At 35.7% G+C, this 24,698-nt stretch overlaps 1 protein-coding gene across 1 annotated transcript in view; it reads right to left on the reverse strand.

The window, feature by feature from the left end:
• The window catches only part of INVS (inversin), a 99,107-nt gene that overhangs the window by 46,707 nt on the left and 27,702 nt on the right, over positions 1 to 24,698 (reverse strand). The window contains exons 4-5 of the mRNA XM_061994963.1: positions 8,074 to 8,247; positions 2,522 to 2,689 (exon numbers count right to left, since the gene is read on the reverse strand). Coding sequence (XP_061850947.1) covers positions 2,522 to 2,689; positions 8,074 to 8,247 — 342 coding nt within the window. The remainder of the gene's footprint in view (positions 1 to 2,521; positions 2,690 to 8,073; positions 8,248 to 24,698) is intronic.

The following is a 24,698-nucleotide window of genomic DNA, read 5'->3' on the forward strand; positions in this document are numbered from 1 at the left end:
CAAAGACAAATGGTTGTCTTGGATGTGATGATAAAAAAAAATGAAGAGGCAACAGTGACAGAGTTATAGGCCTTTTGCACTATTATCACTACAAGACAAAATTCTCGTGAACTTAAGCAGTGCGATTATGTAAGTTAAGACTCAAGATAAAAATTTTAACTCTATGAGTATGTATGTTAGAAACATCACGCAGAAAGAATGTGAAAAACTATAAAGTTAACCTGAATGGGAAGATCTAAGATGAATGAGAATCAAAGGTGAAGCTTGGGTGATAGATCTGGAACTGGATGGTATGGCAAAAAGTAACTAAGAAAGGAGGGGACGATTATGAGCTCTGGTAGGTAATATCTATCAAGATAAGTAAGAAAACCACTTCAGTTCGGAGAGAAGACAAGATCTTACTAAAAGATTAAACCCAGAAGCACCACCACCAAAGGTATTTACAATCAACAACAGATTCAATCAATAGATTCATTATCAAATAACATTTTATATTATCAACTTTTATAGCATATTCTATAAGCAAAATTACTTTTAATTTTAACCTGTTATATCTTATTCCATCAATAAGCAAATATAGGCATAACTATTTGGATTACAAACAGTGTAGATGATACATGAAAAATCCTAGTTGGCTAAAAAATAAACTCTTTTAACTGTCAGAGTAAAAAAAAAAAGAACAAAAAAACTCTGGACATGATTCTGCATTAGCTTAAGAGAGTCTTTGAGAATATCTTTAGTAAAGAGATAGTAAACAGTAAAGAGTATTTTTGACCTTTTGTAGTACCTCTGGCTGGGATAGAGTTAATTTTTCTCTCAGCAGCAGGTACAGTGCTAGGCTTTGCATTTGCAATTAAAACTGTTGTCCGTGTTTTCACTATTACTGAATTGTGCCTGCACAGCATCAGCGATTTTTATTTTTCATGCCCTGCCCTGTTCCACTCCACCCAGTGAGTGGGCTGAGGGTGGATAAGAGTCTGGGAGGAGATACAGCTGAGACAGCTGAACCTGAACTGATTCAAGCAATGTTCTATACTATGTAACATCGTGCTCAGCACAAAAAGCCCAGAGAAAGGAGAAGAAGACAGTAGGGAGGCTCATGGCTATAGCATTTGTCTTCCTAAGCAGCCAATTCAGTGTGCTGAAGCTTTCTCCACTTTCCTAGGAGTAGCTAATATCTGCTTACTGATGGGAAGTGGTGAATACATTCTATTTTTGCAGGTAGCTTTTGCTTTCCATACTAAATTGTCATTATCTTCATCTAGGAATCTTCTTGCCTTTCTTCTGTTTTCTCCCAGTATTCAGAAGAGGGGAGTGAGAAGTGGGAGTGAGTGGGTTTTAGGTGGGTGTGAGGCCAACCCACCACAACTTTCAAAAACATTTACCTTGACTACCTAATGTTTGAAAAAGTCTGTATTTGAATATAAGAATCCTTACCTACTTTCCAGCAAATTTCTCTAGCGTTGCAGAAAAGCAGATGGTATACACAAAACAGAACTTTGTGACAAAACTTTGTTTGTAACAAATGGTTTCACAACTAAGTCTAAATAACAAATATCTTGAATAGAGAGAAATAATACAGAGATAAAATCACATTAGTTTAACAATGGAAACTTCTTTATTTTTATAGTGGGAAAAGAAATCTGTAAGACTATCAATGTGATCTGGAGAAAAGCAAAGCAAATTTTCATATGCTACATACTAAGTTCTTAGCTTGCAAGCTCAGCATGCAAACACAGGCAAGTTGTTGTAGGTTAGCTCACAACTAATGTGTCTAATTCCGAAAGACCTCTGAAAGCCAAAGATTGTTGTAACACAAGAGAAAAATTCAACTGAGATTTCTGTATCTTTGCACATTAGTGAAGTTCAGAAATTTCGACAGCATAAAAATCAAGGTCAAAATCAATCAAAGCACATGAATTCCTTGTATGCATTACAACTGTCATTGTAGAAAACAAAACTAAAATACTGCAGAAAGACAATATGTCATCAAGGAAAACATATTACATCTGTACAGAAAAGTATTTTGATAGTCTCTCAATAAACTGATGATGAGATGACTGAGAATTGATCAAATATTTCCCAGAATTCTGACTCAAAAGACTAAATCAAATTAGGCTTTTCAGTACAGTTAACTAGAAATAAACTTTCAAATTATGAAGAAAAGACACACATAAAAAAGTCAGTTTGAAAGATATAACTGCGATGAGTAATATGACTGGTCATTTTAACTAGAAGAACTTGCTCCCCCTTCCTTATTCCTCAAATGAATAGTTAGACACATTAAACTAATTAATATCGTCCATGAGTTAGAACAAAGATACATAGAACAAACTCCTTTCAAGAGAGCAAAAATATTTAAGACAATTTCTTACAAAATTCTGGATATTAGAAAAACAAATTATTTCATTCTCAAAGAGTCAGTGGACTAAAATGAAAAAACTCAAAAGAATAAAAAGCATTTCTATAAGAATAAAGTAATAAACACAGAAAGTATTTCATATATAACAGACTTGCTTACCAGAATACATTTCACTGTGTGAATTGCACTAGGGTCCTTGTTGTTAGCTGCCCAGTGAAGTGGAATTTTTCCTTCAATATCAGGGATTCCAATGTTTGAATCATGTTTTATGAGAAGTTTTACATGCTCTGGGTTATTGTAGTAGGCACTCCAATGCAGTGCGGTTTGCTGGAACACAGTATTCACAAGTTTCACAAACATGTTGAAAAATGAATATACGACATAGTTGGTTAGAACCTGAAATATGATTCAACTGTATTTTCACAGAATGAAGGAGTGTGCCTATGCAACTCCTTTGCTCAAAGCATGGTCAACTAGAACAGGTTGGTCAGAACACTGTCAAGTCAGATTCTTAGTTATTTCCACAAAGACTCCACAACCTCTCTGGACAACCACCTGTTCCACTCTTTGACCTCGCTCACTGTAAAAACCATATTTTCTCAAGTTTAAACAGAATTAATTATATTTTAGCTTGGGCCCAGTGCCTCTTGTCTGTTCATTGAAAAACATTCAGAAGAGTCTGTCTCTGTCTTCTTTACTGCCTCTCATCTGGGCTCCTCAGTTCAAGAAGGACAGGTAGCTGCTGGAGAGAGTTCAGCACAGGGACACAAAGATGATGGAGTGGAGCATCTCTCTTATGATGAAAAGCTGAGGTAGCTGGGGATCTTCAGCTTGGAGGAGACTGAGGGGTGATTTCACAAATGTTTACAAATACATAAAAGTCGGGTGTCAGGAGGATGGAACCAGGCTGTTCTCAGTGATGTCCAATAATAGGACAAGGGGCAAAGGGGAATAAGCTGAAACATAAACTGTTCCAAAGAAATAAAAGGAAGCATTTCTTCACAGTGAGGGTAACAGAGCACTGGCACAGGCTCAGGCTGTGGAGACTCCTTCTCTGGGTACATTCCAAATCCACCTGGATGAATTCCTGTGTGACCTACTCTAGGCGGTCCTGCTCGGCCAGGGGGGTTGGACTGGATGATCTTTCGAGGAACCTTCCAGGCCTTGAGATTCTGTGATTTATACACACTGCTAAAATCACCCCTGGACTGTCACTCCTTCAAGCTAAACATTCACAGGCATTTCATAGCCTCTCCTTGACATCTGATTCTGCAATCTTTAAGCATCTTTGTGGCCCTCCACTGGACTCACTTCAGTATATCTATGCCCTTACTGTACAGGAGAACCCATAAGCAGACACAACATTCCATTTGTGTTGCCATCAGTGCTAAACAGAGGGGAGAGACTCCAGGTAAAAGAAGCTTTAAACAGTGGGTAAATGAGTAATCTTTTGTAACACTTCAGTAAAGAGGATTGACAGTAAATGGAGCACAAGTACCTAGGGTGGGTGACAAAATCAGTGGAAAACAGGCTTGAAACAAATCTGAACAAGAGGCTCATCTACCTGAGTAGGAGTAAATATACACACTTTGCTACTGAGGTCTGAATTAGGTCTAAGCTACACCATCTTACATAAGATCCACACTGAGAAGCCCTTATGCTTGAAATATAAGTATTTCTGGTGTGAGATTAACTGCTTTGTATGGGGATTTATTGGACTGTGGCAGGAGAATACCATTCCTGTCACTTAGCTGTGCTACTTAGCTACAGGGTAATGCCACTGAGTGCAGTAATTTCAGACCCAGAGAAAATATCTGAGCTCGGTAATAATTAAGCAATTGCATCCAAATTAGAATGATCACCTGAAGCAGGCCACAGCACCAGAGCTGCACTGTAGAACAACTGTAGTAATTAGTTTGGTCCCACTTAAATTTGGAGGTCTCTTGGAGTAACATAAATCGATGGAGAAGCATTCAACAACACTACTCTCCACTAGAAGATGGCACTGAAAACCAACATTGGACCGGATAGATCTTAAGCAAACATTTTGACTTTCTGCACTGTCCTTGATCACTCAGAATTCGGAGGTTGAATACTACTGAATGTAATGGCCACCAATCAATCCAATAAAACATCAAAAAGCAACCCATGGTTTATTGCCAATTCCTGATTGCCAGTAGCTTTTTACAGGCATTATTGATGTCTGTAAGTCCATAAGCAAACCAATGTGTGGGCTTTTTTTAAATAGCAAAATGTTGGTATATGAACAAGTATTTTATTTATCAAACACATCTATCCCAACTGCCAAGTTACAGAGGGTTGTAAAATACAGGTGAATTTTATTTCTCATGTCTCTTTCCCCTTCATCCCTGCAAAACATTACATGGCACTTCGATTTGAAAACAGAGCAATAACTGCTGTGGGACATCTGTGTATAAGCCTATGATACCCTGGATTAACATTCTTGAACAGAGAGATCGAATGTGGCCGTTCACTATTGTACCCTTAATGTCTGGAAAGGAGGAAGGCAAAGAGGAGCCTATTTTTTCATGTTCATTGCTTTAAACTGTTAGTTTAATACCATGGTAACATAATATAATAGCAGAACCTTTTTGTCTACTTGGTAGTTCACTGAAAAAGAGCACATTCTCAGACGTAACTGGAGAGGCTGCAAGGACATCACATACAATGACATCCAGGCTAGCACCATCAAGCATGTTCAAACCATCGCAGCCTGTTGGCATTTGAACTGAAAAACTTCTAATGACAGAAATTTGTAACAAGTTAACAAATGTTATTTCTTAAGTGAAGATGACCAGTATCCCTAGAAACTGACAGCTGCAATGAAAGCAAAAACTTTTGATTACCAGGAGGCCAATGTCGCCTTGGTTTATTAGTTTTTCTCACCTACAACCTGCTTTTCAGTCAGTTGCCTACATGGAAGTAGATCTAAAAGACAGTTGTTTTCTTTCATGTTCAGGAATTATATTTGACAATCTTGAAGCACACAGTTGCAGTAAGGGAAATGAATAAGCTATGTGCCCAACAGGGTCAAAAGTGTTGGACTCTGTCCCCAAGACCACCTTTCATCAACTTGAATTCCATCTTTGCTGTTGGAATAAAAAATTGGAATAAAAGTCCTCTACATTTTGTGGGAAATCTGGCAATGCTTTAACACTGCCTTGGAAATCTGCTTAACAACAGCAAGGTCCCTAAGAGGTTTTGGCTGGTTTCCATTTACTTTTGTTAATTAATTAGCATGGGTAGGAAGTCAGCATGACCTCTCCAGAATGACTGCAGTAATTATAGCCAAGGTTTCCATGATACATATTAGAATATCCTGGAAGGCAAACAGCTGATAGTTAGGGTACAGGCTGCTTCAACTTGGAATCTGAGCTTGTAGTTGTCTTATCTTGCTTCCTAGACCACAAAATCTGATAAGGATTTCAGAATTTTAGCAGTTACATCACTAGAAAGCACAGTCCCTTTCCCTTACCATGTCCTCTTGTGGTAGAATGGAAATCCACTACATCAGATATGGAATAATGATTTCTACTAAGACAAGACTTGCCAAGCGGGTATGTTGTCAGCTGATCAGGGCTTTCACATTTGAATCAGTGATAGATTAATGCTTGGTGGGGAAAGTTTCTGCACCCATTGCAAAATGTCTTGCAATTTACAAGAAAGAGACCTTCTTGTTTAAAAAGGCTCCATCATCATTAACAGTTCCAGTTGTATCCAATGCCTACCTTGCCAATGGCAGTTACATAACTCTTTTCTTCTTCCTTTTGCTATCTACATTCACAGTGTCTCACTTTTTGTTACTATAGCCCTGCAGGAAAAATAATGGGCTTAAGGAACATTCATGTTTCTGGGTTCTTTGAAAGAAGTATCTCTCACATTTCAGGATACACAAACTGCTCAAGCACAAGAAATTCAAACCAGATATTTGCAGATTAACAGGTCTGCAATAGTTGCTAAAACTCTCTCTACTAAACACAATATGATCATCTCCCAAACATGACAAACATCAAGCATGCCAACAAGACGGATGAATCTGTTTTGTTCAAAATATATGTACTCTCTATGTAGAGTAACAGGAATCAGTTGTTTTAAGAACGTGTTTTACCACTTTCCTTCTAAGATCTGTCATCTCATCTGACTGTTCATTTTAATGATAGCCCTTTTCAACAAACATCAATAGATTATGTCCAGAGGCTCTTCAAAGTCAGTGTGCTTCTGAAGCAGGCTGGTAATTTTACTGATGTGGTAGAGTATGAATAGACTTTGTGAAGGGACATGAAACCGCACATGATGAGGTATTCACTATGTGATATATCTGGAAAGTCATCTGGACATTTCCCTGCCTTTCAGGGAATTGTTGTCACTACAGATGCAGAAAACTAGTCTCAAAGACTTTATTCTGAGAAGGTAGTAATGTAAAGCACTGAACAGGTTAAGATTACATTTTCTCCAGAGGAAGTCTGGAGTTTCACAAAACAAATGTCAAAGTGACTAACTGGTGCTCTGCTTCAAATGAAAGTCTCATGCCAGAATGTCAATCAACTTTACCATCACATCCCGCTCAGTAAACAATGCACTCATAGAAGCAACCACACATGTGCATTGATAGCAGACCTTCTACTGCCAATTGGTAAAAATAATAACACAACATGATACATTTTATTGCCCCTGCTAGAAAATCTTCTTGAGAAATGGTATCACATATTAGAGGCCAAAGTGTCGTGTATGATTAGGAGACTCTAAAAATTAAACCTTTTTACTTACAGAGATACAGAAAAATATAGGAGAGTCAACCACACAGATTTAGTCTGTGGATATTTTTATCCTTGGACCATCCTTGTGAATGAAGTGAAGAAGTAAAGTTGAGCCAGGAGAAAAGAGAGCAGTGGTGGTGGTTGGAAGGAGCATTCCATTTTTTATCTCTGTTTCTCACTGTAAAAGACTATTTTAATTGATGACAAAAGGAAATAATTAATCTTCCTGTCTTTACCTCAACCCATCAGCTTTTTCAACCTATTCTCTCCATCTGTCCCACTGAGAAGATGGAGTGAGAGTGAGTGGGTGGGCATGTGACTGCTTGACAAAGCTAACCCAGCACAACAGCTAAAGGTAGCACCTACGGACAGCTGTATCAGTATCACCACTATTTTAGTGGTCCCAGTGCAGGGCAAAATCATTCACCTAGCATTAGGAAAAATGTCTACCAACAGCAAACCTGTATTCAGCTCAGCACTGAAGGATTTCCTTTTTTATTTTTTTTAAACTCACCTTTGATACTGACAACTACTTGAAAGGATTTTTGCATCGTTTTCTAGAGATTCTTATCATTAAATGACTCTAAATGTAGGATTTTTGTAAGGAATGAAAGCAAGACAAGCACATACTATCCAGATTCTAACAAGGATCACAATGTTACAGAAAGACTTCGACCTTAAAACCAGTATTTTTTTAAATCTTATTATTCTATACACTGTCAACAAAAATATCAATTAACTCTTACATCATTATTGTCAAGAAAATACTAATATTTCTAAAGGTAATCATTATAATACCAGTGTTAGTTGCTATTTTGAAGACTTAGAAAAAGTTTGTTACGATTCAAATCTTTATTCACCCACAACTGTTTCATGTAACACCAATTTCTAAAGCTGCTACAAGTGTTGTCTCACAATAAGCTGTATTTTTACCTTGTTTCTGTCCTGAGTATCCACTTCTCCAGGTGCCATATGTTTTAGCAACAAAGCTAAGCATTTTGGGCTTTTGTGACGTGTAGTTAAATGTAATGGTGTCATATCCTCTAAGTCCTTCTGCATCCAGTTCCCCCTACGAGCCAGTAAAAGTTTCATGAAGCGGTAATTTCCCTGGATAAAGAAATATACCAGAAATTTATTCCAGTTTATCAAATTAAATGACGATAACATTTAGAGATATTTATTGTTGCCTTTCAGTAAAAAAAAAAGCACCAAAACAGCTTTAAGCTTTGCAAATATCTAATGAAGATTTGTTGTTCAGAAATATTAACTCTTGATTTTTAAGTCTGTTTTGCTTCTTGGTATTATATATGTATCTTCCATTGGTGGAGAGTGTAGGATAGTGTTCAGCAATACTGAAAACTGCAATATTGTCAGAGTTTTTTAATTTTATTTAACCTTAATAAACATCATTTAAACCTGAGATAAGACCAGTAACATGTTGGTTTCAGAAACATAGACAGTTATCAGATGAGGAATAAAACTAAACATGAAGAAGGATGAGTTTCAAAATAAAATAAAGAAAAATAACAGGGAACAACTCAAAGAGATAAAATGTACTCATCTGAAGGAGAAATAAATAAATGAAAAAATAATTGTTTCTCACATTTTTAAACTGAGAACTGTATATGAGTTCTGTATGCATGATACATGGAAGAGCTAGCTTTGTAACACATTTAACATACTTATCACTCAGGACTCAGGTTTTCAAAAAAAATAATGAAGAAAAGCTCTTGTGACTAATAACTAAGGCTGGATCCCACAGAAAACAACAGGATTTTCTTTCTCAAGTGACTGAAGAAACCAGTCAAAAATTAAAGATGTAATCATGCAATCATGAAGAAGCTGTAGTGATTTAAGATATAGTCAGTCTTGACTTGCTACTGTCCCTTCCTTGGAGGTTATTTTCCATATAACAGAAATGCTACATATGACATTTTGATGCTTCCACTTCACTTACAAATACAAAGTCTATTGGGTTTTTGAAATCCCCTTCAGCAGTCAAGTTTCAGTACAGGACCAGTAACAGCTGAAGCAGTAACACATTAAAGCAAAATATCTCGATCTAGCTTCTGTGATCGTGTTTTAAACATCCCTGTTCCTTCCTTAATCTCTAAAAGTGAAATGAGTGTGCTGTCTCGATTTTGCTGTCTCCCAATGTTTCCCAAAATACTATTTTTTGCCAATTTCACATATTGATAGTTTAAGTAAAAGTATCATACACCCTTAAATATAATGAAAACAGCTCAGAAGAGAAATTGTACAATTTCCTCCCACTCGGGGAAAAGCTGCAGCATTTGATGAAGCTTTACTAGACAATGTACACTAGAAAGGTGACACTCAAATCAATAGAATTCATGTCTTTGGTCCTTCTGCTTATGGAACCACCTGCAAATTAACATATTTCAGTTTGCTACAATTCTTTCATAAATTCTGTATATTACCTTAGGCCTTTTAGGTTGACTTTGGGGAAAAAAAAAAAAAAGACAACCATGTGGACAAGTGCAAGCAGTGCTAATGAATGGGGGCACTTCTATGTATCATGACACTGACAACTGCAAAATCATTTTGTCAGCAGAATGGTAGGGTGGAGATGGGACAAAAGATTCCAGAGGTCTCTACACTATCCACTGCCAGGGCACAAAAACATTTTAGTTTCCTTTTAAACGGCAGCCGTAAACACTGAAAGTGTAGATTTTACATATGATCTGTTCTGATATTTGTCTAATAAAACTGGGACAGTTGAGCTTAAGCAGGCAGAATAGATTTCACCAAGTATGCCTAAAATAAACCAATGTGATTTTTTTTTCACTTGCTACATGATCATTCGAAAAATGACATTCAAAAAAATATTTTATCAAAACAAAATAACTGCTTTCTGCTTCTACAGTTTATTGTCATTGTCCTTGCTCTGACAAAAACCTTACCCCAAACCTGCCTGAAAACACAAACTTCTCTTGCCAGATACAGGATAGCTGTCTGTATTCTTTGGTAGCATTCACAGAGAGTAGGAGCTCTCTTTCTTCTGCTGGGTGTCACGGAAAGCATAACCTTAAGATTTTGTCCCTTTAATATACAGACACACATCAATGCATACTCTGAAGTACAGAGGCAGAATAGCATCATGTCTGCACAGCAAGTAATCCACACAGAACACACTCAAAATGGATTCGTGATACATTTTAGAAAGAGTTAGGGGTCAGAAAACTCATTATTGCCATAATATTATACAGGAAAATATAAGAAGAATTTGCAAAACTCATTATAAAAGGAAAAAAAAACCCCAAAAAATTGCAATGTATCACAACATGATTGGGAATTAGACTGAGGGAAGACAACATTAAAGAACATGAGAGAATATTAGTCTTGGAAGAAATATATCTGCTTTTCTCCATCACAGAGAATAATGTATTTGGTTTGTTTTCAGTATTTTCTGCTCAACATGCATGCATACACACGAAAGAAAAAAAATTCTCTTGTTGATGGATACTTATTGGAAGACTTACAAGTATATTGTGCTTTTTGAATGAATTCAGAAGAGTCAAAGTTAAAATAATACATAAAACTAAGGAAGCATGTATTTTTATTACTAGTTTCTTTCCCTACACTGTATTTTATTTTTGCTGTTACACATTTTGCCACCAGTTACTACTATATTATTCTGCTTCATGCTTAGCAGCCAACAAATCCTTCTCCTTAGGAAATGAATTTATAATAAATCCCCTTATTCTGAAACACAAAAGATTCTGCTTCTTCCAAATGAGTTTGGAAGATTTGTTTTAAAAAATATGAGCACCACAGAAAATATTTATACTTCTGCTCTTAGTTCTGGTTGCTATTCTTTTCTTTAGCAATACCAGAAACGTTACTGTGTTCCTTTCACTTGTTAAAAAACAGTGCCATCCCTATGCATAATAAAGAAAAATTTCCCCACCTTCAATTCATTGCTGTTGAAGATTGTAAATATGCAGTGAATCAACATGTCTTGAAGGCAGATGTAATTTAGGTCTTACTAGGTGAAGGGGGGGGAAAAAAAAGTATGCTTGATCTGAAAAGCAGTTGCTAACTTAAAATTCTTGCATATAACAAGTCTTAAAGCCTGCTAGTTTTCACTCACAGGAAATGTACTTGAATGATCTAAAGATTCCTGGGCAGTTTTGGGTCAGTTCGTGGTCTCTTAACATTTGATAACAGTCTCTAAAATGATTCTGCTCAACTGTGAAAACATTACGAGCAAACAGGATTAAATACCAGTATGGAAAACTCAGCTTTGGTAGCCAAAATTTACTATTCCAGTGCTGACTGGTAAAATTCTATTATATTCTATTAGAAATCTTTTTAGCCAAAAGGCTCAACTCTCTGCAAAATAGAGCAGAGTTTCAGAGAACAGCTGACAAGCAGCTTCAGCATAATCCTAAGAAATACTTTGGCTATTTCAAAATTTCAGCCACATATACTGACTGTAATGGAGTATGACACATTTTGTGGTAGACAGATAGTTCAATAAGCAGTCACTTCTCTGCCATCAAGTAGTGACTTTGAAACAAGTTCCGAAACCAAAGCTTAACTGTGAAGCAGTAAGAAAACCTTTCCTTTCCTGAATGTTTCAATAGAGAAAAGAGCAATGGGAGAAACATCTTAGTCAGAATCAATGAATTCACTAGAATTCAAGTTATCCTTGAAATTGAAAAAGTTATCCCCAAAATTATGAATTCGCTCAGAAAAAAAGAGATAAATCTAGTAAAAGTCATGAACAAGTTCCAGAGTAAAACTGCCAGTTAAAATTTTTTCTACCTACTTTCCCGGGCTTGCAAAATTACGTGTTTATTTCTTCATCCACTTAAAGCTGCTTTTTCAACCCATTTTCTCTCCCTGGCCTGTTGAGGAGTGGTTGTGAAAGAGCAGCTGGGTTGGCATCTGGCAAACAGACAAGGTCAATCTGCACAATATGGTCACATAAGCAAAAAAAAAAGAGCTCTGTACTTAGAAAAATTTTGGTATGATTCCAATACAAGGTTGATACTGAAATTACTGATGTTTGTACTAGCAATGCACTAAAACTGTTTGCCTCACACTTCACATTATGTGACTCTATTCAGCCCAGCACAGTCCTGCTCTAAGTCACTCAGTTGCCCTGTGTCTCTGTTTCAAACACTTCCTGAGAACTTGGCCCATAATATCGTAACTAAGCTTCGGGATGCTTAGGGAAAGAACATTTCTTTCTCCTTCCCTTGGATCAGTGGCAGTCCTTCCCTAGCAATCTAATGGAGAACAAGAGATTTAGTATGTGACTGAATCTAACTTGGGCATACTGTATAAGGCAAAGGGAGGGACCTTGGCATCACAGCAAAGCCACTCTAATATCTAAAGCCCTTCTGGGCTGGGTTTCAGCCTTCCCCCAAACACACAGACAGATGCAGGTTCCTTCTGGTCCATTGTCCAAAACAGTTCACTTGTACTGCAACATTTAGAGCAAATGTATTTTCATATTACTGTTGGGAAGGTTTAAATGTTACCCATCTCTACTACTTGGTGCACTGGTAATAGCACAATAGACCAATGATCCTAACATAGAAAGCACTCTCATAAAAAATACAGATGTGGAAATATTCCAGTATTCAAAATGAAGACGATATTCTGGCAGACGTTTTTGTTCTCCATATGATCTCTAGCAGTATAAGAAAGATTCAGAGCTGTTAATTGATTGTTTTCATTTACCTTTCCAATATATGTAGATTATTTAATACATTCCAAATCACGTTGCTAAAGTCTGAATTTTAGGCTACCACAGAGCTAACAACAAATTGCTACAGTTAATCCTGTTTCTTGTGAAAGGTTTTATTCTTCATGTAAGTGAAATTCTTCCAGAAATTTCTTACCATACTCAAGTGTTCACCTCCTTAACAGGTGACAGGACATTCTCCTCTCAACTGTGAGGTATCATGCATGTTCACTCTGAGACCCAGACAGTTTAACTTGCCAGCAGAGAGGTCATGTACAGTGCCCTGCTACATTTAGTTGAAGCCTGGCAATGCCAACAGTGGCAGTTGGGATTACTGCTCAGCTATCAGGTCATAAAAGAACAACAACTGCAATGAACACTTACTAGGAACTTCCTCTCCTTTTAGCTGGCTAAAATCTGATGCTTTTCCAATTCAGAATTGAAAAGAAACTGAGTGCAGTTCCTGTAAAATGTATGAAATTTTCTTTCTGTGAACTGAAAGTCAACGTCTGTAACAGCAATAGGGACATTAAAGTAACATCATATAAAATACATGTATGCAAAAAAATTGATTACTGACTGTTCTTATGTAAAACAATCCACCATCTGAGACTCTGGAGTCACTATCATCTTAATACCAAGGGTGCATATATTGAAACTAAGTTTCATCACAGATGCCTCCTGAATACTCATTAAGTCCATAAGGGTTCAAACACTTTTCCAAACTATTAATAACACCAAGAGACAGCAGACAAGTGCACTTACAGGACACATTCTTAACTTTTTTTTCTTTATAATACTTCATTTTATATGGCTAAAGCTTTGATATCCCGCTCTGGTACCAGATGCAGTTCCAGAAGATCAGGGAAGGATAAAAGGAAGGGACAAATAAAACTATTTCATCTAAATCCTAAATGAATGGCATCGTATCAGTTTCAGTGTAGTCCAAATTTCCATTTATTATGCACCAACAATCAGGAAGATTTTGCAGAATCTCAAATAAAATTCTCATGGGCACATAACGATGAATGACACTTCAGTATTTTGCACAGTAAACTTTTAAGTATTTCAGAGACATATCATCTTGCTTTAAGAGTTCACCTAGGTTCTACAAACATTCTGGTGATGTGCAACAGTGATCGGTGAAAATTTAGTTCCCTTTTCATCCCACTACTTCTTGGTGAGTTAGGTTGGTCATTCTATAACGATGTGCTTCTACACTCTGCTGACCACTTCTACTCTGCAGTGTGGATGTACCTCTGAGGTTGCATTTTTCACTTTTAGATTTTAAAAGCCTACTTACATGGGTAGAGAAAATATAACATCATTTTATAAAGGGAGAAAATGAGCAGTAGAAGAGAAGGCTAAGAGTCAGGAGAATATGTGCACCACTCCAAGTATCAAAAACACATCCATAGGTAGGCTATTGTTATCTTGTCATCAGTGGGTTTATATACAGAAAAATTGCTTATTTTCCTATTCATTGCTGAGAATACATTTTCAAAAAGCATAGCAATTCTAATCCATGTTAAATATTTAACATGATTTAAAAGACTGATTTGTAATAATTTATAATGCAGTGCACATGAGCTGATTACTGACTGTTACAGGACAGCTATGCTATAATAGGCTTGGGAACACTTAGTTGACTGTGAGGGTTGCTAGAAAACTAGGAAAAAGGCAGGACAGAATCTCTGTATAACCTTCTGCTAAACATGGCAGGAGTCATTAAAAATAATGCCAAGCTGTTAAACTGTGAGGATGTTACTTTGGCTACTATTCCAAATGCCACACCTGCTTTCCCAGTACTGAAAACAGACTCATCAAAAGAAAATAAAACAATTTGAAAGTGATACTTACAAAGGAAATGGTTTTTAAAGGGCTCTTCATAAGCAATGAAGATGCAGTCAGGATATACACTTCCAGCCTTAGAAATATTTACAGTTAAACCACAAATTAGAACTGAAGGTTAAAATTGGCTCTCTCCTCCAGCACCACAGGCATTAAGGACATCTTAAGCCTTCTCAAAAAATTCTGAGATTTGTTTTAGGTTGTATTATGATGTTTTGGATTTTTTTCTGCATTTCTCTCATTTTTTAGGATTTGTTTGTAATTTGTTTATAAGATATTTACATACACACACTTCTTTCTTTCTACCTATGAAAGCATAGTGAGGCATTTAAAACCTAAACAGGCATCAGCTCCTTGCACTCTAGTTAGAACTCTAGTTAGGACCTTTGTTTAGAACACAAACAGGCAGAGATTACAGAGAAGAGGTTTCACCACGTAGCTTACTGAATGGCAATGATACTTGTCTACTGCTAGTGTAAGTATCTTGTCAGATACATCAAAAACTGCATTTCTCTTATCAGTTAAGGACATTCACTGATGAATTAGCACATTGACATCCATCTCAGTAATTTTCAAATGATAAATTCATACTATATAGAATAAATTGTTCTCCCCCTGCAACTTACATTTTAGAATATCCTATTTCCAACCATTCCAATTACATCCGGTATTTTGTACTTCTGGTATTCCAGACACTCCAATCCTGTCTTTGACTGACAATAATGCCTAATTTGTGTCACTCTAAAGTATCCTTAGAGGAAGTAATACTTGTGATGTTGTTTACTAAGTAAAAATATTGATTATTACTAAATTCAAGTTCAACTGATGAGGAATTCTAAAACACTCCTTATCTTACAGCTCATATTTCAACTCTATTTATAGTTTTAAGTTCATTATCAAATTCTTTATCATACCCTTACATTTTGTGTCCTAATTTCCCATTTTACTTGCAATTTTTCCATCTAGCACTGCAGTAAATATTTTTGTACAGGCCTAAAGGGGCAATCTGCTGACTTCATTTCTAGAAATTAGCTAGGAAAATATCCAGTTAGTCTTGAAGTACCTACTGCTGAGTGTGTGGTATACATTTTACCAAATTTTCTATTTATGCTTATATATTTATACCTTAGAAACTAATTTTAAACTCTTGCATGCTACTGAAGTCAAATAGGCTACTGCTCTCAGCTACTTTTCTTCATATTTAAAACCTTAGTTAGCAGTCTTTAAAAGTGTCATTGAATACCCCTAATTCTGCAATGTAACGATTCCCAAAATATGTTTCATTGATTAGAACTCTTTTGCACCTTTTCCCTTGCTGTTTCATTACTGTTGAGATGAGATGTATCAAAATCAGGCATTAATCATTGACCACAGCCCGTAACAGAGAGAACTGCATTAACTAAGCCTGGTCAGTAAATGCACAGAAACCTGCAGGTGAGGGTAAAATAAAGCTACCCACAAAATCAGCCTGTTTAAAGGAGTGTATTTAAAGATGACAGAGGAGTAGCAGTACAGCAAGTCCATCATTCCAGATAGAAAGGATTTTGGAGATCCAATAATTATACATCCTACCATGGTTTAATAATTTATTAGCTTATTAAATTTTGATTATTGAAATATATTCATTATTAATTAAGCAGCAGTTATGCAAGACATTTTAGCACAATTTTCTCAGTATTCTTTTGTGAAAAGAAAGACTATTTAACAATCAGTAACTTCTCTTCAGATGAATATGATGTATAATTCAGTTATTTTTACTCTTTCACAAACAGCACACCACAAAATTATTACAGCTGAATTAACTGTAAAGACAAAACAGGTCTGCTTTTTTAATACTACACCAACTGTAGTATGGGTAGTGATTATACTTTTCCAGTCCTTAAATGTTATTAATGATTTAATTTTCCTTTTAAAAATAATAAATAGTATTTGAAAGGACAGTTAGATAAATAACAATTGCTTGAGAGCAGGAAAATAAATTGTATCATATGTTATTACCTACATATTCACTCATGTACATTGTTCCTTTGGTTTAGACCAAATTTGGGGCAGAATAAGAACTGGAAACATGTATGGAAATTTAGCATACCAGACCACTGATCTCCTTTTCCAGATAAGCAAATTTGCAAGTTCTTACTTAAAGATAACCAAAAAAAGTTAAATAGATTGCTATAGTTCAAAAGTCAGATTAGATACGAAACCTTTTAAACCAAGGACTGCTTATAAGTTGGGGTTAAGAGCTGCTCACATCTGAAGCACAAAATTGTCTACACTTTTTAATAGGGACGGGAGTTTTGAAAGACAATATAAATCTATACATTGACAAATAATAAATTGCATTGTGCACTCAGACACGCAGTGGGGTAAAATATGAACAACATCAAAGTAATTTAGATTTTAATTTAAAACTCAAGCAGAACATAGCAGCCACTTTGCACTACATTAGCACACTTTGCCAGATTAGCACAGATGCTACAGCCAAAGCTGAGAACAGCTCTTCCTTGTCAGATGCTGTCAAGAAGCAAAGTCAAAAAACTTGAACTCCTTAATTGCTAGCCAAGCCTTTAAAAGACAAACATATCCATGAGTTTTCTCTATAAAACAAAAATGGCTACTGAATTTAACCTGTTTGTGTTCACGAAGAAGAAACTGCTGTCTGTGACTTACTCAATCTTACAGAAGATAATATCACTATATACACAAACATAAATACTTCACTCTCTTTCCAACAAGCAGGTGCTGAAGACGCAGTGCTTCATCCAACAGATCAGCTTGGTCACCATTTTTCAACATCCAAGAACTTTAATAAGTTTGGAAAGAAAAGGGGCTGTGCATGGCGTTTCATCTATTAGTATCCCTTTGAGATGCAGCACATTCTGAGAACATCAGAAACAGCTTAGAACGACATGCAGCATATGAAGGACTTTCTGTCACCAACACCTGCCAGTTTGAGAAGCTCTCCAGGGAACAAACTAAGCACTTACAAAAGCAGAAGCTGTGACTATCGTACTTCTAATTTGATATATATAGGAACAGAATACTGTTCCAAAAGCAACTGAAATTCATATATCAACAGGAGCATTTTAATGTACTTGTATTATCAGATAACTGCCAAAAATATGGCAAGAATTTTTCAGAAGAACAGCTATTAAAACAGAGACTAGCAACTAGATATTAATTAAATTGCAAATGAGAATTATTTAGATTTATAAATTAGCAACATTTGTGTTTTGAAAAAAAAAATGATCTATGCATGAAATAGCAAAACTTCTTGATTTATAATACACTGAAATTGAATTAATATTGCCTGGTTACAACAGCTATGAGTGGTGTAAAAGCCACCCTCTAAACATGTATGACTGCATTGTTCTTACACTCCTGAATATCAGTAATATTTTTAACAATTCCTGAATAAATAAGTAAATAAAATGACTTTTCTAGTTAAAATGTGTAAAGTGGCTATCAAAATAGTAGGCTATCTCTCTGGTTATCCCGTGTTATACCGCTGTACAAGTTCAACACAGGAATATTCTTACTTAAGCAAATAAGCTCATGACAAAGTTTATGTAAAATTTTGAATATGTATAAATATGAATATAGTTCACTATATTTTAAATTTCAAATGATATAGCAAGAATACACAAAATAAGAATCATAGTCAAGCTCTTAATAACTTTTTTCTCCATCTCTGCCATACTAAATATGATTTTGATCTGTAAACCATGAATAGGAAAGGAATTTCTATTTTATCCCTAAATCTTAACAATTAGATTAATCATTCTTCATTAAAACTCAGCAAGTGAAAAATATCATCACTGTTGAATGAAACCACATCAAAAGGGAAGGTGAATACGTACAATTACTTAACAAATTTAATGATTGTATTAATCAATATGATTGCAAAAGTCTACAGAACAAATAACACTGAAAGGTTTCTATAAAACGTAACAGCTATAAGGACATTCTCAACCCTTTGAAACACTTGGTATACTGGGAAATAATAAGGCACCGAAGATTATGATTCTTAGGTCAGTTTTGCTGTATACTGTCTACTAACCATGACAGTCTATACTAACTACATCATGAACAAAGTAAGCACAGGCACCAGAGAAACTGCTCCTTCCTGTTCTCTTCCCTCTTGATTCAGCTGGCAGATGACAGTTAGAAGACTTGATCTCCACATGCATTTTCAGTTAAGCTGCTGCAGAGTGAATGCAAACAATTTGTCTCTGAACAGAGACACAAAATATAATATTTTAAGTGTTATTAGTTGTAGGGAGTTAAACAAGTATTTCCTCTGTCTCTGGAACAACTTCAATCACAGCTAGACCAGTTCAATTCAAGAAAACCTGAAATCAAGTTTTTAGGTAGTTTTAATTTCAGCAAAACGAAGCAGTTAACTCCTCGATTAAAAATGTAACTGAAAAATAAAAATAAAATGATATCTTTAGGATTATTGGTTTAGGCACAACCCATCACAGTCTTCCATTGAAAAAAAAAATTCTGTAAGCTATTTATTACCTCTGTGTAGACAAGGATGATGCCATGTCTTCTATCTAACAAACCACTGGCAGATTTAAATATGTGATGGGTGCTAATCCTTTCAAGTCATCCAAGGCAAAAAGATCCCTGATTTTTACATTGGGTTAATCTCACAAAGTATCCATTTAGAAACTTTGTTAGCAGCATCCTAGACTCCAAAGTAAAACAGTCATTTGGAGACAATCTCAGACAGCTGAATAGAAACCTTATTTACCAGTTTCCAAGCTGAACATGTTCATTTGTCTGGCAAAGCATCTTAGACAATATATCAGCCAAGAACATCAGTAAGACTAGAGGCCAGTTCTCACTATCAGACATTTTGACCGAAAGTAAGGCGGTGTCTGAACTTAGAGCACTTCTCCCTAAAGCCTCTTGCAAGATTGGCCTCAACATCTTGGTTTCCATAGGAATAGACAGAACTATCAACTGGCACACAGTCAGCGAATACAATAGTGAAGACAACTAACTGGTGCTGTAAAAGCCAAGGTGAAACTGTTTCCCAGCATACGTTGAAGGAATATAGGTATTTGTGTCTTACAGCCTTTCAACTCATTTATCCATGGGTCTGTACATCCTGTTTCTGTGTAGTGTTCCTGTCTCTTCAGCTCTAGATTTTACGATCTACCTATAGAAATTAGTGGCTTTTGTGTAAGAAACACTTCAAGGATGAAAATGCAATTAGCATTCTCATTTCCAGTTGATCTCTTCTACTGTTACTAAACTTGTTTTCCTGTAGTGTTCTTTTGAAGTCACTCAGGCAGAAGTACCCACAACACACAATCTCAGGGGATTTATGAGAAAACCTGAGACACGTTATCCATATTTACAGGATCACTGCCCACCTCTTCATAAAGAATCAAAGGCTAAGTTTTAAAAAAACATTGTACTTCCAAGAATATTGTGATTTGAAACATTTGGCATCAAGTACTGACTCCTTCCTCACCAAACACACAAGTACTACAAAATATTTATATTCATTTTCTTCATCTTAGTGGCTTTAAGTTGAACAGTCTTGAACTAAGAGCATCGTTAGACAACTAAAAAAATATATCCCTGAAATATATGTATTTAATTTAAAAAATGTAGGTTTCATACATTCATGTTTTTCTCAAATCCTAGTGAAGTTTTGACTTATGGCCATATTTAGAATGTTATTTCCACTTCTGGTAATTATCTGTATACCTCACATAACTGATGCTTTACAGACATCTTACTGCTTAGTTATACATACATAATGTAATGCCTCCTAAACGTCCCACCTCTCTTCCAGAAACATAAAACAAGTTAGGATGGTTGCTGAAGAGCGTTTTAGCAAGACAAAAAAAACCTCTCAAAATCTCTGTAATCTGCTTATACACTGACATTTTTGAGTTGTATAAACTCATACTTTAAGAGGAGAAACCTACAGACTTCGTATGATTTTCCATTCCTCTAGATATGCTTTCTATGTCCAGATTTCTATTTAAAATCTAATTAAAATCCTATAAAGAATGGTATTACCCATGTTACAATTTGATGTGAAAATCAAGTCTGAACGATAGCCATCATTCCAGTACTCATTTTTTCTCCTAATTTTGTGCAATGCTTTTTCATTCTGGAAGGAAAATAATTGCCATGACTGCTCAGTATCGCCCTGACCGGTACCGTGCCCCTTCTTAATTGCACCTCTCTAAGTGCTTGTGCATGTGATGCCCTTACAGACTCCGGGAAGAAACAATGCTTGCAAAATGAAAACTTTGCATGTATATAGACTCATTTTTAAGTATATTTTCCCAGAAGTTTTTGTTACGATTTTAGCTGCTGTTTTATCTAAACATAGATCCATGCCTGTTAATGGATTTAAATATATTTCAAACCTATAACAAACCACTGTATGAAATAATTACAAAACTACATGGCAAATTTGATTTTATGAGAAAATTTCTCCAGCCACAGTGAAATTCCCAGAACTATTACAGATGTAGACAGACATAATGAAAGGAATCTGCAATAAAGGTAGGTTTACCATTGCTTTAAATAACTGAGACACTTGAGGGTACTTTTATACACTGCAATATTTTGTAGATTCTATAGAAGGACTATGTCACTATGGTGACATTTGAGACAAAAAAATGAAATCAGAATGTACTTACAGTACTGGTAAATAAACCAAAGCTTTAGTAAGCTACTCCAACTACCTCCTAGCAGTAATAAAAGTACTAGATTTATTTACCTGTGTTCAGACTATAGGTAGGTAAAATAACAATTCAAGCTTGGTGTTTCTTAAAGTCTTCCCAAATCTGTATCATACTAACAGAACACTGAAAAAACATGTCCTATGCTTAAGCGTTTCCATCAGAAGGTTCAGCATATACTAAAATATTATGTATCATCTGTATAAAACATTTATCAATAGTAAAAACAGGTAATATTCTTCATTAATTCGTCATTCCTCATTAATTTCAAAAGTGTAACAAAAAAGGGTTTCAAGATGCTCTACAAAGACACCAAAAAACAATACTTGTAATAGGCAAGGTTAATTAATTCTGCATTTTATGAAATGCTGATATTAGCTGCTGCTTGCCAGGAAATAACAGAATTTTCTTACATGGTTTATATTCTGATATAATTTATATATATCCATTTCAAATTGCATGTGATTTACTTTATTTTCTTTAATCAACAATTTAACCAACTGCTTACAGACAAAAAGAGAGATAAATGAAAAATTAGTGCTCCTGGAGTTTGTGGCTGGACATAAGATCTGAATTTATTTTTCAAATTCCTTCTATAGCAGTAGCCTTGCATGCAGAAGACATCATGTCTAGTAAACTATTGATTCAAATGACAAGCCTGAGCATCAGATTAAGGACATGTCATATACCTGATAGAAAATTCCTGGAGAATTCAGCAGAAAGGTGTCTTGTTTCAAAGTGATCTATTGCTGGTATTACATTTATTGAAGCTATGTGGAAACATTTAACACAAAACAAATTCACTTAAAATAGGGGAAAAAATTACAATTAGTGAAAAAAAAAAAAACCAACAAACCAAACCTTCACTTTTTTCTACAGAACAGCCAGAAAAAGTCACCAAACAGCTCACAAAATGGAACTTAACCAAGCTAATGAGCTAATGCTGGCAATAGGGCTGTTTCAATTTGTCTGGACACAAACAAGGAAGCAGTTTCTCAGTCCCAACATTTCTCCTTGCAGTCACTAAGGATCAGTCGTGAGGTCAGCTGTGGAGGGGCAATTAATGCAAGAACAATGTTTCATAAAGGACACTCAAACAGGGAAATGCCTCTGTCTGTAAAGCTGCTTTTTAAGATACAGACTTAGCAGAAGACATTAATGTCCTGGGAGAAGAGCTGGGCAAGTCTCTTGTGCACTGAAGGATGTCACAATGCTAAACATGCTAAAGAAAAAGCAGTAGGTGAAATAAGAAATCTATTCAGATATGAATTGTAATACTCTAAGTATCATGTTTAGAAAGAATCACATTTTTAAGATGCAACCATTAATTTTTAAGTTCAAATGATACTTTCACCCATCCTTTGAATAAAACAAAATGAGAGAAAGGGGTCAGTCATTTGATAACGGTATGTAAAAGAGATCCAGCAGTTGAAAACTGAGGTAACGTAACAACATCAAGCAACATGTAATAATGTTCTGCAGAAAAAACACTGCTCATGCCTGCACAAAGAACTTGCCTTTGCTAGGGAAAAAGTTTGCCTAACCATCTTAAAGCACTTCTGCATCCTGTTCAGTTTGTCTCAATAAAATATCTGAGATGAGTTTGCGTTCTCATTCTTTTAACCAACTTTCTTCATAAACTAATATGAATTATTTTATTTATTGATATCAGAAGAGGACTTAGATCTGAAAAATTATAATGGGCAAGTCATCAGCCCAGATGCTCATCTAAATTTTACTCACAGAAGTACGACCATGAATTTGATAGACGGAAAAAAAGTAATTCTACCAGCTGGTTGTACAGATATTTAAGTTATCATTCCATATGCTATGCAGAACTAGTTCCTTTTCACTGGGAAACACAACACAAGCAGAGCTGCTCTATGTTCTCCCACCACGGCCTGTGCTTGATTCATATTTTTAAAATCTTTTAGAAAAATCTTTTAGAAAGTTGGAGATATTTCGTATTGTTTTTAATGGAATCTAAAATGCTTGAGATCAAGATAGCTCAGAGGCACTACTCTCATAATACATTCTATGTTTTGGGCCTGATAATATACTGTTTGGCAGTTTGGATCATGAAAGTTTATTTCAGGCATTGGAAACATGGTTAAAGAAGATACAAAGCCAAACAGTGGAAGGGAGAAGAATTAACAGAGCAATATGCAGAGCACAGATACAGAGAAGTGAAATTATATTGTGCTTGAAAATTAGAACAGTTTCTAAAATGAAAATAAGACAAGTTAATTAAAATAGCTGTGACATTGTTGGAGAAGATGTGAAGGAAAACACCAACAATGATGCTCTAGCTATCTAGAGGGGAGAAAATGGGGAAACCTCAGATCATTGCTATGGCAAGGAAACTGCCTAGAAAAAAACATAAAACAACAGAAGGGCAAGGACTGGGGTAGCAAGTATTAGGTAAAGCTGTAGAAATTAAGATACTGAATCACCTCACAATGAAGAAAATAAAGTAGGAACTGAGAACTGACAGATTTTTGATAAGCTAAAAATATAGTTAAATATAATTAAAAATCTTCTAGCAATAAATGTGTCAGGGCTCATTTTATTTTCAGGAAAAAGCCTGTTTAATCACAGTGCTTCTATAGCGCAGACTACAACAGGAGTACAAAAACACTGCGTCAGCATCATGGATATTGTGGATACCAGGAGCCAACCTGGTTACAGCAGCATAATTCTTCTCTGGAGCTCAGCAATCTCAGCTATCTTCACCACAATTAAATCTGCAAGAGTAGGCCATTATCTCAGTTGTTCATTTGTCTTCCTACAGCTTACATCAAAAGGTTAAATGTGACTAAATCGCATTATACAGATTCAAAACTGAATACCAAGATCATAAAGTGAGAGCTCGGGAAGCAATGGAAAGTAAAGAGAGAGGGAAAGATGAGGCAGAGAACTGGACTATAAGGAAAGTTAAAAGTTTAGTTCTGAAAAAGCCTAGACTAGAAATGACAGAGATGGAATACTTATCAGGTAACTAACTGCAAAAGCAAAAATTTTTCAAGACCCAAGAATCCAGACTGACACAAAGATGGGTCTTCATGAGCATGGAAAAAAAAAAAATCACAATTTCGGACGTTAGCCATTGGAGCATGGTAACATATGATACATTCAAGATTTCTGCTTCTGAAATACTGAGCATTGTACTAACTTACAAAGATAAATCAGAGAGTAATGATGTGTTTGCCAGCATTTAAAGCAGACCACCAGTAAATACAGTATTGTGAGTCCAAATGGCCATCAATAAGTGG

The sequence above is a fragment of the Colius striatus genome, chromosome 4 (genome assembly GCF_028858725.1).
Source record: "Colius striatus isolate bColStr4 chromosome 4, bColStr4.1.hap1, whole genome shotgun sequence".
NCBI lineage: Eukaryota > Metazoa > Chordata > Aves > Coliiformes > Coliidae > Colius > Colius striatus.